This window comes from Lycorma delicatula, chromosome 1, assembly GCF_047948215.1.
Source record: "Lycorma delicatula isolate Av1 chromosome 1, ASM4794821v1, whole genome shotgun sequence".
NCBI classification, from domain to species: Eukaryota; Metazoa; Arthropoda; class Insecta; order Hemiptera; family Fulgoridae; genus Lycorma; species Lycorma delicatula.
Window position 1 is genome coordinate 8,365,534 of NC_134455.1, and position 14,679 is coordinate 8,380,212.

Consider the following 14,679-nt stretch of genomic DNA (forward strand, 5'->3'; position numbering starts at 1 on the left):
TTTCTTCCTGTCCATTTTGTTCTCTATCCCCTCCACTGTACTATTAGCAGTGCCAATAATGTTTCAAATATCTCAACATAAGTAAACATATACTTGAAAAAGTACCTGATTTCAACCGGTAGTCCTAGTTTCAATAACATGGTGGTATTCATATATTACAATTATTTACTGAAAATATTTTCCAAAGAACAACATATGTGACTTTCAGAATATCCACACCTAACCAGGTAACATGGATCAAAACTTTCAGCTTAATGAAGATTTATTGGTCCCACAAGAAATATACTTTGAAAAAAAAAATTATATTAAATCTTTCAGCATTGAATCGAAAGCTAAAGTTTAAAGCTAAAAATAAATTGCAAGTGGGCTAAAAATGATCCGTCTAAATTAACCTAACAAAGATAAATCTTTGTTAATTTTGACATAACGTATATTATTTCACATACTAAAACAACTATAAATTAACCGAATTAAAAATACAAATAAATGTAATTTGCTGTCAATATGTTTAACATAGTTTATAAAATATTAACTTGTGCGATCAATTACATATAAACTAATGTTAAATAAATATTGCATGCACCAATGAATTTGTTGTCTACTGTACTAATCCAGTCTTCTTGCCACTTTGCGTGAAGAGTGAGTTTTACACAGTTAATAAAGTCAGATACAGTAACACGAATAGTAAAAGATGGTTGACTACATGCGTCTTTAATAGCGGAATCTGCATGGTCATTACCTGGAACCCCTATCTGGCTAGGGATCCAGCAGAAACACACTTGCGTGTTGCGACAGTTGAACTCTGTGAATGCATTGTAGATTTTGGTGACGATAGGATGTCTGGAATAAGAATTTTCTAAAGGTTGGAGTACTAGAAAAAGAGTTGCTAAAAATAAGGATATAACGATATTTGGGTTGGTTAATGATATTCAAAGCCTTATTTATACTATATAGTTCAGCAGTAAAGATACTCGTAATACCAGGTAGATAAAACATATAGGTTCTGCCATTAATAATAAATGCGCATCCAACGGTATCGTTCTGTTTCGATCCATCTGTGTGTACTACTGCATCTGGGTTTGTCTTGGAGAGAATATGGTGAAACATTTGCTGAGAGAAAGTAGGTGGTGTTAATTCTTTATTAATATATCATAAGGTCAAACATAAAATTTATAAGGTTGATTTCCCACGGAGGATATAAATATGGATATATTTGAAAAAATAGAAATGTGTCAACATTTATAAGGTGTAGTAAATGTCAGGTATAAATACCTACAGATGCAGTATAATGTTGATGGTTCCATACCAAAATTAGGATTCTCAAGGACTGCGTCAAAAGCCGGATGTGATTTGGCTGTCCTTTAAGACTGGCAAAATAAGATGCTAAAACCTGGTCTCATCTAACCCAAAGTGAAGGCTCACTACAATCAACAAGAATACTTAAGACAGGGTTTGACCTAAAGGCACCTGTAGCAAGCCAAAGGAAAGCATGTATAGCATCCAGCATTTTAAGCATGGAATTACGTGCTGAGGAGTACGCGACACAACCATAATCTAAACTGGAACAAATTAAGGAATAATAAAAACGCAACATACATGACCAATTGGTGTTGCTAAGGACTCACAGCATATCTAAAAATTTGGAACATTTTATTTTTAATTCTTTGATGTCTTTGACCCACATAAGGTGGCTATGAAAAAATAAACTTAAAAATCTGACATCTGGAGAGACAGCAATTAGCTCTACACTGAGAAAGACTTGTGGAATAAAAGGGTCCTGCAGGCGAGAGAAGACTACACATTTTGTTTTCTCAGGTGAAAAGGTAAAGCCGGTAACCTTGAACCAAGCTTCAAGGCAAGATATAGTGTTCTATATTAGTCTCTCTGCTGTGGCTGTTGAACGGGATGTAATATATATAATAAAATCATCACCAAATAAAGAACATGAAAGGTGGCTGTACACATTTAGTAATACTGTCGATGGCTATAGAAAATAAGGTGGCATTTCTACACTTCCTTGGGGTACTCCATTCTCCAAAAGACGCTACCCAGCAGAGAATCTCCAACACAAACACGGCAAGTTCGGTTATTTAAGACCCCTAATAAAAGCAAGCATATTGCCCTTGACTCCCAATTCAAAGGGAGGGGCCCCAATTCCTTGAGGGTGTTTAGAATAACACTACAATTAAAATAGATCCCTAATGTAATGGTTACTTAATGTTATTATACACATATTATTATATAATTACGTACTATTTAATTCAAATTCTTTGCATGAAAAGTTTATTTTCCTCATTTAAGAGAAGAGATTCTGTAACATAGTTTATCATAGGTTTTCAAAAAAAACACACACGTGCGCATACACAAAGAATTTACAAGGATCTTTCAGTAATTAAGGATTTAAATATTGGTAGTTGAAAATTTCATCTACATATGAAATATGCTTACAAAATCTTAAATTGGTATCACTATCACCTATCACAGAAGCTGCGGGATAACTAGTTTAATTTTTTAAAAAACCCTATAATATATCATTCAATAAACGCAATTTGAACAAAATTCAGGAACAATACTGCTGGTTTAAAAGGATATAAAATTATCTCAAATGTGTGAAGAAAAATCTGATGAGGTACAAGAAATATGATAAAAGTTACATGAATTGTGCATTCTTACATATGGATTGAACAATTTATAAATTTCTGTATAAGAATCTGATATCCAGTTCGACTGCTGTGGTTACTATGAAGTCAATGAACAGAAAACAAAATCCATTAATCAGTCCACAGGCAGCCTTCTACTTAACACTATGGACACACTAACTGTATAATCAACATTCCAGCATGAAAAATCTAGCAAAATCAGATCTACATAACTGCTAATGTAAACAAACTGATCGAGGATAATAATGAAATGGATTGTGAAAAAAGATTTTCTATCCGCTTAAGTAGATTGAGGTAGTTTACAACTTTCCCCAACATGAAATATAAGACTGATGAATTTATTCAAGGAGACAGTAAATATCACACAATAAGAATTGTAACAACTATCATAAAACATGCAAGATGGGTTGGATGACCTTGATAAACATACCAAACTTTTATATACAAAATTCAAACAACAAAATTAAAGTACAGAATGAACTCTTGGAAAGAATTGTGACTTGAACGATCATCATTGTATGTCACAAAACAAAAACAAAACATCTTGTGGAAACATCAAAGTTCTCTAGCAAGGAAAGATTCAACACTTAACCACCAGTAAAGTGATGTTACTGATCTTTTGGGATGCCGAAGGTTCAATTTTCTGTGATTATTTGGATGATCAGTATATCATCAAAGACCAGTACTACAAATATTTGCTTTAAAATGACTGAACCTGTGATACTGAAAAAAAAAGATTCAGTTAAATGAAATAGCAAAACAAAAAAAACAATGTACAAAACAGGCTGAGACTTCAAGATAAACAATTCTTAGCTGGTTCCATAAAAATTTATCAGTAAAGTTAAAAAAAAAAAAACAGGTAATTTGTTAAATTTATTAAACAAATCATATTCAAATGCTAGTTTGACTATTTACTGAATGAACTTTGTAATACAAACTACTGATATCAGTAGTAGTAGTAGTAGTGTACATGAGTATATATACCCAGAAAGAGAAAGAGAGAGTATGATATAGCTTAATCAATAATAAACAGTATAAATTAAATTTGATTAGAATGCTGTGAAAGATTGGTCAAGCTATAAAAAAAAATGACCTTCAACTTGTAGTAATTTATCGACACAACCAGCTTCAGCCACTACATTGATTATAGATTAACATTTTTATTTTATAGTAGAAGAAAACTGAACCGTCACAAGCTACTTAAATCGGATATCAATGAAAACATAAACACACTAACTACAGAAAAGTAGGGTTTTACAACATACACAAGAGATACACCCATCAAGAGAGATAATTTGAAATTGTTTAAGCAAAAACAAAATGGCATAAACAGAGACACCGGGACAATAAAGCTCTTCAGATTTTTTTTTCAACAGATAAAATATGTAGTGTGAAATAGTAACACATACATAAGCAATAATATATACAAATATAAGCCAATACCTGTGATGGAAGGCTAGCATCTCGACCTTTCATCCAAGGTCCTGGGTTCAAATTCCAGTCAAATATACCTTTTTTCATAAATTACAAAATTCTATTTCCACATTCCCATGTACAAGTTTCAATGTTTCAGGGGTGAATTAATTAATGAGGCAAAAAAAATTCCAAGATTGAGGAAAAAATAATCTAGTTTGAAAAGGAAAAAAATTGTGTAAATATTACAATTTCAAGAAAAATCTGTATGTACTAATTTTTAATATTTGTTATAACTGTAATTTGGGTTCAGATTTAAAATGTATATTTTTAAGGAAATCTGCTTCAATGTTTTTAATTTTAAAACACACACATATACAAACCTTCATTTAAAAACAAATAAATCTATAGATTTTTACTATACCATTTCTGTAACTTCTTAAACCAATGTTGCTGGGACACAACTCGCTCACATTATCAAATTTTAGTCTTTATCATACAATTTACGCAAACTTAAAATTAATAACTGATACTAGTTACGTTAATCTAATAGGTTAAAAATAATCTCAGCAAGCAGCCTAAAATAAAAATTATAATTAGTTTAAAAACACAAAAACCTTCAATTTTTACTTTCTTGTACGAAATATTGTGTGATCGCGAAATATTTCAGTTTCAGATTTCAACGGAAATATCATCAATTTTGACCATCCCTGAATCCATTTTGACTAATTTCGGCATAACGTCTGTATCTAAGTACGTACGTTCGTATCTCGCATAACTCAAAAACGATTGGCCGTAGTATGTTTAAATTTTGTATTTAGTACTATTGTAACATCTAGTTTTGCACCTACCCGTTTGATTACAATCGACTGAACCAAAAGTGTCCAAAAAAGCCCAAAATCCAAAAGAATTAGATTTTGGAGTTTTTCATAACTGCTGTAATAAGCCCTCTGTGAGAGCTTTTCAACGATTTATCATAAGTGGTACTTACTTTCATTGGTTCCAGAGTTATAGCTTAATGAAATATTTGGATCTTACAAGGGCACATCAGACTTGATCTTATTTTTTTAACTTCTTTTTTTTTAATTTAAATATATTGATTTATTAATAACTAGCTCTTACCCGCGGCTTCGCTCGTGGTGAACCTTTAAACGAAATACGCGATCAACTATGTATGTCTATCAGTGGTGGCTTTTTGCCCGGGCATTACCTCTTTAGTTACATCCTGCCACGAAGGATTACAGGTAAAAGTTACAAAGAGGTCAGTCCTGCCGTAAGTTCGTACATAAGCGAAAGCGTGTATTCATGCAGATAACGGGGACTGTTCACAAAAGTAGAAGGCAGAATAACCGTCTTGCCTATGTCGTTAGGTCTACACGTTTCCATCTGCGCTAATCGCATCTTGTAGATGAATGTAATTTTCAGCTCGTAATTTCGTCTGGTTTATAGAAATGTAACGAAGGCGTTCGCTCTCTACTTCAATATACATATCTACCAAGAATTGATGAAAGAGTTGCCTTGACCGCGAAAGGAGATTGAAGTCGTGCTCTCGAAGCATCATGTGATACGCATAAAAATCCACGCAGGAAACTTTTTTATCGGAAACTGGCTGTCTTGTTGGATTAATGACGAATATTGAAATGATATCCTGGCTCACCTTTACTGAAAATTAACGGGTACTGCAAAGCAACATAAAATTTATGAGTATCGGCTACGCGTTTCAGCGTATTATCATGTGCCCGTAACACTACGTCTCGTGGAGAGCATGGGTCACCGGTAACCAAAACAGCAACTTCATGATCATCGGCGCATTATAACGCCTCTCATGTTCGCCACGTGGAGCCCGATCAGCATGAATGACCACTATGTAATTATTCGGAGGCCAGTTTTCTATTGAACTTTTAAAGGTATTTACCAACAAATTGTGGCTGTGTAACATTCGTTGAATTTTCAATACTGTATCTCTTTCGACTCCTTCAATATACTGACAACGACGGTTTACTTCATTTTCTACATCACCCGTAAAATACACCTGCAAAAATTTATGCTGTTCATTATCTGCTGGAAAAAGTGATCCAATTTGATGATATATCTGTCCCTGTACAGTAAAAGTTGGTGAAAATCCGGGCATTCTTATCACTTTATCTACTTCAAGGGACGTCATTTGTAAGCAAGAGTTATACTTTCTGATTTTACTTAAAAATTGCTTCGACTCATCTGTAACACTTAAATATAAAGTTTTTAAAGGCTCCTCTCGTTCACCAAGTAAAGGAAGCAAAACTTTACTACTGGAACAGCACATTCCAGCAGTTTCATCTTTCCGTTTCAAAGCATCGCAATCCTGACATTTTCTATTCATCGAGCCAATACCAATTAAAAAATGCTTATGGTATTCAAGTGAAGGATCATATTGAAATCCAGAATTATTAAATACAGACCAATTGTTACTCATGAAATTTCGACGGTTTGGCGCGATTTGCATTTCTGCATGAACGATTCTTCTGGAGTTTCTCTCGCTCTTATAGCTGCCTGCTGTTCAGCTTGTCTTTCTAAACGAACTTGTGTTTGAATTGGCGTTTCAGCTGCTCTTAAGGTAGCTTGGCATTCAGCTTGCTCATCTAACCTTTCTTGTCTCTGAAAAGTTGTCTCACCAGCCCTCAAAGCACATTGTCGCCTCGCTTGTTGTTGTCGTCTTAGTTCTGCGTGAGCGGAAGATTCTTGAGTTCCAGCAACCTTTGCCGCCCGGGCCCGTGATAAATCCCTGGACAGGTTAAATTTTCGCTTCCGAGGAATTTTAGAAAAAAAAAACGGAGTAACAACTGAAAATAGCGTTAGAAGTAAAACAGTAAATAGGCACCTAGCCTCAAAAACTGGAACAGTTTTAGTATTGCTTAGAACCTGACAGAAGAATAACAATAAATGTAGAAGGATTCGAAACAGCAGAAGCACTATACTCAATTGAATAGTGACTTGACCGTCGGTATTACAGTGTTGGATTGGCACTTTATTTCACTTACTTACTGGAACGCAAGATGGCGTTGAATTTGGTCAAATCTTTTGTCGGACGATCATACCTACCGATATAAATTTTTTTACCCTCCCGAATAAAATATTGTTATTTTTTTTACTAAAAAGTGTCCTATGTCCTTCGCAATACCTTTGAGAATATGTGTACGAAGTTTCATGATGATCGGTCGAGTAGTTTCTGCGTGAAAGCGTAACAAACAAACAAACTCACATTTGTAATATTAGTAAGGATTATTAACCTCCGATTGTAAAAAAAAATTACGATTAAAAAAACATAATTTATTAATAAAATAAAATTTTATGTACTTTTCATTTTAAAAAGCTGTGTATATGTAATGTAATAGACGTACAAGGAAGTCATATGGTGTCCGCATCAGATTTTTTATATTATAAATCATTTCACTTCCCTTACTATTTTTCCATAGTTGATAAAGGTTTTTACTTTAGATTCACAGTATGTCTGAAAAGTTCCCGAACTAAATTTCTGTAGTAGATACAAGTATCACCATCTCTCGGACAACCAAGGAACTATGTAGTACGATGTCTGACGAGTGTGTACCAAATCTCATCCCTCCAGTCTCGAGATATATTCGGTCGCGCACGTTGTGTTCATGTGACTTTGTGCGAGCTCGGGATATGGAACACAGAAGTGCGATAAAATTTAGTGTTCGACTTAAAAAATCTTTCGTTAAAATTATTCTATGATACAGCAAGCATTCGGTGTTGAAGCCGCATGTTGTACTACAACATACACGTGATAGAAGCGGTTTAAAGACGGTAGTCATTGGATGACTACGAACGATGCGGGAGGCCGTCAACGACTGTTCACGACAAAAACGTTGCGAAAGTACGCGCGCAACTGGTAAAACCGTGAATTCTAAATTCTATTTGCAAGTAATGAAACGCCTGATGCGTCGCATTCGTCGAAACCAGCCCAAGTACCGGGATCCGGGCAGTTGGACTCTTGCAAGGCAATGCCTGGGCACATATGGCAACAGTTTTAACAAGTTATTACGCCGCAAATCAGATCGCCTTCGCTCCAGCAGCCTATTTTTTGTTCCCAAAACTAAAGTTTAAGATGAAAATCCGCTTTTTCGACGACGTTCCGGCCATTCAAAGGGAGTGCACCGGGTAGTTGGAAGGCGATCACACTAAGTGATTTCTTCAAAGCGTTTGACGGCCTCTAGTAGTGGTGCTGCAACGAGTGTATAACTAGAGAAGGGTTCTGTGTAGAGGGCTGATGTGAGTAAATTCGTTTATCTTTAAACCTGTATTTTTATTTAACTTTGTTAGGGAACTTTTCAGACACTGTGTGTACTTGATGTAAAGAAGTTAATTATTATAATAGAATTCTTATTATAATAGAATTACTTCAATTTTAACTGTTATAAACATTTATAAATACCATACTGTTATATGGCTTGCCTTTTTTACATTTTAATGACATAAGTTCACGTTACGCGAGCTTATATGATAAATGGCAAATCCACCCACAGGCAGACCTGCATGAAGGTAATACAACAGGGCTGCTAGTCGTATAAATTAAGTTTTCATAATTTATAATGAATTAGGCTAATTTTTATATCGGCAAATATAGTTTACAACTTGAAAATGAGTTTTTAACTAAAATTACTGGTCAAGTACAACAATAAACTACATATTAATCTTTACAGGAGGCATAATACTATATTTTGGAAAAATATACAATTAAAACATAATAAAAATAAAATAAAAAAATATTGTTAGTTTAAATGTTTATTTAAAAATGAAATCACATGATAAGATTCTCTTGATTTTTTTTGAAGGAATATATGAAACGACATTAGTATGTATAAACATCACATAGTAACTTGTACAAAGAATTATTTTTGCTAGTAACCAAGACCAACCGAGCTATAATGAATGTTGGAGAGTGTAACTTAATTTGTAAGGCCTTACTAATAAACAAGTTAACAATTTAAAAGTTGTAAAATTTAATGTTGTGTAGTAAATTATTAATTTCTGAAATGACATTGTTACATGAAATTTAGATAAAAATATAAGTAACATTTTTTTATGCAAATACAGCATTCTTTTCTGTTTTTTATATTAACTAATTATACAACTTATTTAATATTACGGCACATTTATTGGTGATCATAAATTGAGCTCGCATAAGTGCAGTATTGCATTGTTTACCTTTGTAACAAAATAAATAAATAATATGACTTGTATGCCTTAAGAGATATATTCATTCAGAATTCAAATTTATCAACAGAGTAAGAAGTAATAAAAAAAAATTTAAGGTAATAACAAAATATTACTAAAACAGAAAATGAGAAGGAAGTGAATAATTAATTAATTATAATTTATAATTAATACAATCTATAAATAATAATAATCATGTATAAACAACTTCAATAATCTTATAATAAACAAGACACTAGGGCAATAATGATTTTTAAAGTTCTTCAACACAGAGAACATTATATAGAGTGTATTAGTAATACAAATAACGATAACAAATACAAATAAAACCCAATATCTGTACCTTTGATTATTTAATTACAAGATTACTACTAATTATTAACATATACAAATAGTATGTATGTATATGTGTGTGTGTGTATATATGTATGTGTGTGTATATATATATGGTTTTATATTTCTTTTAAAATTATTATGTTTATTAGGTACAGAAAGAATAATACAATTTTCTGTTTATTTTTAATCTGTTTTACTTCAATAAAAAACTGATATTAAAAGTTTTTATTTACTTTTTTTTTGGTTGTATTATTATTTTCTCAAAATTAAATTCTCTACAAGTTTTGTTACTAAATCTTATGCATTTATTAGTTATGTAACAAAGCTATTATACTATAAACCTAAAAAAACTTGTTTTTCAACATCAAATTTTGTGTTTTACATCAAAATCTTTAAAACTACTGGGGTTACAGTTCTAGGACCTGTTTATTCTATTTCCCAGTTCAAATTACATAAGAAACCACTAACTTTACTTTTTAATTTAGGTTCCAATTACAGTTGGGCTTCATTTAATTAGAGCTGATAAATCCGGGCAAAATCTTTCGCTAATGTAACTTGACAACAAGCGTTTCCAGATCTACATTTATATGAACCTTTTTAATTATTTTTACCAGTAGAACATATCCTAAAAGTTTCTCAGTTTCTTCATGGGGCATCCTGAATATGAATCTTTAACCTTGAGAATTAACCTTGAGAATTCCGATCGATGAAACATTGAGTTTCATTTCAAAAGCAATTCAATGTGTAAATGTAAAAATTCATTAAGTATAAAAATTTGAGCTAATTTAAATTTAGTTTGTACACAAAACAAAAAATTACCTTTCTGTACTTATCTTTTAAAAGAAAATCATTTAATCTAATTTCTTTAAATTGAATTCACTAATGTGTTAAAAAAATTCTATGTATGTAAACTGAATACTATTCTATTTTAATTATGAATTATATAACAAGAAAATTATCATCAGAAAAATTCTTGACATTCCCTCAATGAGCCGATAGTTCTGCATCTGCATCCTTCCTACTTCCTTATCCTTGATCCCTGTAAGCTTAGACAGGTAACATGAGGAAACTGTTAAAACTGTCCTAGCTATATGCAATGCTGACAAAGAAATTATCAGCAGAGCATCTTCTTCATTAGTGGAGCACTGTGAGCAACTAGCTACAGGAACATCTACAAGTTATTTAAAGGATCAACTAGTGTTGGATATTAAAGCAGGTAAAAGAATTTTTACTTCTATAATCTAAAATCTAAATCTTAACGTAGATTGATAAGATAAATACATATGAAATCATAAACTGTATCATATGTTATTCAATAATCAGAAAAGGATGAACCTCTTACAGACGTAAGTGCACACATTTACTGCTATTTTCTTATAAGAAAATGTGAAATATTATGTTAATTAAAACTTTCAGCTGTTTCCTGTTCATGTGGAATGAAGTTGAACAATTTAATGGAAATAATTACATAAAATTATAGTAAGTGTAGTTGAGGAATTTCTAAAAAAAATATTGTCGTTATATGGAGCTATTAAAAAACATAATACTTAATGCTCTATTATATTCAATGAATTTTATAAATATTAGAGAAAAAAAACAAAATGTTGAGTTGAAATAATAGTTTGAATGTATGCTTACAGTACAACTGAACTTTTTTCTATACATATAAGAAATGCCAGACATCAGCTATGTTTCTTCATTGACCTTTTTCAGTAATATTCATAAGTATTGCCTTTTGAAAATATTAGGACAGTTTTGAACACAAAAAATTTCATTGAAATTTTATAACAAAATTATACATTTTATAGCAGCATTTTTGATATACAAAGGCTGATGTTTAGAAATAATCCCTCTACAGGCAGGTTAAAACATGCATTTTTTTAAAGAAATAAAATGATTTAGCGTACTTGAAAATTGTAATGTCATAAAATATTAACAATTAAAATTTGCATTTGTCAAAATATTAAATTAATGAATAAGGTTACACATTTACCAATTAAACAGCAATTTAGTATTATTGTTTTAGAAAATAATAAAGGATTAATCTGATTTAATTTAATTCCATAATTCAAAGTAATTTAAAAATATCATAACATCAATTTAATATTTACTGTGTTTTAATAAAAAAAATTTCATCAAAACTTATTTATTTTAGTTTTAACTGGCCGTTTCAAGATCCTACAACAAAATAAATATCAAGTTATCACATATAGAGGGGAGATATAAAATTACTAACTAAACAAATATTCAGATCCAGATAAAACAGTGGATATTTGTTAAAATTCACAGACAATAGATAATCTCCTGACAGATCCCTTAATACAATATTGTGAATACCATCAAAACCAAAATTAGAAAGTATCTGTCACTTATTACAATTCATGACAAGCATACTGTACCTCTGCACTTTAAATAGCTGGGCCCTAACATTTGAAAATTGGTACTATAATTATCAACTTAAGAAACAATTCCCTCTACTATCTCCTCAATGCTGGTAACATTTACAGCTAAATTATTTAAAATCTTAATCCTTAAAGAATTACAGAACAGTAAAAACAAGGGTCATTTTAGCACAGATAAGAATTTTTTCTGAATAAAAGTGAAGCAACAAATTGGGTGCCAATATTCATCATAATAAATAATTATGGCTAAAACAATAACTATTTCCAATTCATATTAAAAAAAATTTTAACAAACTAATCAATTACAATAAGAGTTAATTTTCCAACCGTGTAATCAACTTATTTCAAACCATGAATGCATTCTAGAACATTCAATTACTAAAAAAAAAAATTGAATTTGGCATAAGAAGTACAAATATAAGTTTATGAAAATGTAAATACTTAATTAATTTGTATCATATTTGCTGATTTTAAAAGTTAAATCACAGTGCAATGTTTTCTTATTACCCCATTATAATTTAATCATATTACCAAAACCCATTTGAAATTTCTTAAACACTTCAAAGATACCTTCCTCCAGAAAATATATATTTTTTTTTTTTAATTACAAATATAAATTTGACACAGCAGCAATTAGAAATTTACAATGAAAATGTGCTACCAAGTGGAATACCCGTAAACATAAACAAATCAATATTGAACATACTATAATGCAGAAATAACTAGGCAGCAGTGTATTGTGAATCTTCATTAGTTTTTATAAATTACATATGTTGGGTACAATTTTTACTAGTTCACATGCATGTTTGAAACATATGTTACTGTAAAACCAAATAATAAAATCAATTTAATTTTATTTTCATTGATAAAACCTCAAAATTATTACTTTTTCTGCAACTATTTAGGGATCTATAACTTAAATGCCTTCAGAAATAACTTAAAACTATGTACAGTTGGTACAAGGTTGTCATGCAGTTAGTATTGCTAGGGTTAATATATTATTTTTAAACTTTCTCAATCTCATAAACAAAACAAATGGCTCATAATAAAACTCCGAAAGGGTACGTAAAGCATGATGCAAGCCACAAACTTTAATCTGATATTGTTACCATGTGACAGTAACATGTGGTCTTGTAACATATTGTTAAACGAAAATACTTACACAACTTAAATTTCATAGAATAATAAATATTAAGCAAAATCTCATAACTTTTTAATTACAAAATATTACCAGAAATGACGAAAAGAAGTAATTAGTAAATAATAAAATTGCATACTTCCTAAATGATAAGCAATTTGATAACTCACATTTAATTGTTTCTCTTCGTTATATGTTGCCGATGCCTTAAAGATTTGTTTCAAATCATCATTTCTAACATCCTTTTCGAATCCAATAACAGGATCTTCTTTATCGAAAAGTAAATCCATAAAACTTAAGTCGACAGACATGATTCCATATGCTGTCAACTTATCAAATAATAAGTAAATAAACCAAACGACCGCACGTTACTATTAATTTCAACGGAACGAGATTTTGCCTAACAGTGGTATATGAAAATTCCACTGATACTGCACCGATTTGAAGAAAGCATCAAGTAATAAAACCAACGAGGCCTATCACTCGCCTACAAAAAGGCGTGATAAACACAACTGGTTTATTTTATTACTTCCCAAACAGAAAAGTATGTATTATTACTCATACATATAAAAGTAACTAAATAAAACATTTACAGCAAGAAAATACAATATTTAAATAACATTTACATATTTAAAACTATTAAAATCGTAGGAACCGAAATAACACCATAACAGTTGCAACGTGGAACTAATGACGTAATGAACGAGTAAATAAATCAGAAAGGTAAGACGCATCTACTGCAACGCTCCTGCGGTTTTAAAAGAAATTAAAGTAGCAAAACGAAACTATGTTAAGGACTTTTGGTTCGCTACGACAGCGTTTTACTAAGGTAGCTTGTCTCCAAAAAATGTCTTATCAGCGAATTATAATTATGCACATGCTGCTGTTATTAACTATTTAAAAACAATATTTTAAGGTTTTATAAATAGACATTCTATGTAATATTAACCTTCCTGTAAATAAAAATGCCAAACATTTCTTTAGACTTTAATTTTTAGTGGTACGTATGCATAATTCTAGTTAGAGGTCGTATAAAATATTACGTTTCCCAGTCAACAGTGCATGTTGGCGATGTAACCGTGGTAGTGGTTTATTGAAATTTAATCTTTCAAATTATTAAGAACAGCACTTAAAAAAGATATAGAATTATAACGACTTTATTTTAAACTATTTTCTTTATGGCTATTAAAGGTGATATCGACTGCTTATGTTGACCAGTATTACCTGTCAACAGTATGTACTGAAAAGCCACTATTATGTTTAACTTGTTTACCTAAAATTGGGGGGCCAGTTATAAACTGGCCTTCCAAGATGGCAGTTTATTATAAACTATTGCCTGCAGGGCAATTACTTCTTCACTGTTGACTTAGTAGGGTAGTGGCTGTTGAACTGTCCAAGGAGTTGTTAACTAAACGGAGTTACATAAAAATGTTTTGCTTTCAACTGTGTTATAGCCTTTCTGTAAGCAATTTGTCAAAACTTATATTGAATGAATCATTGTATCACTTTCACATTT

General features: G+C 31.2%; 1 protein-coding gene across 1 annotated transcript in view; it reads right to left on the bottom strand.

Annotated features, from left to right (window-relative positions):
- The window catches only part of LOC142323748 (uncharacterized), a 79,493-nt gene extending 65,644 nt beyond the window's left edge, over positions 1-13,849 (bottom strand). Inside the window, exon 1 of the mRNA XM_075363956.1 lies at positions 13,334-13,849. Within this exon, the coding sequence (XP_075220071.1) occupies positions 13,334-13,474 (141 nt within the window). The 5' untranslated portion in view covers positions 13,475-13,849. The remainder of the gene's footprint in view (positions 1-13,333) is intronic.
- Between the last annotated feature and the right edge of the window lie 830 nt (positions 13,850-14,679).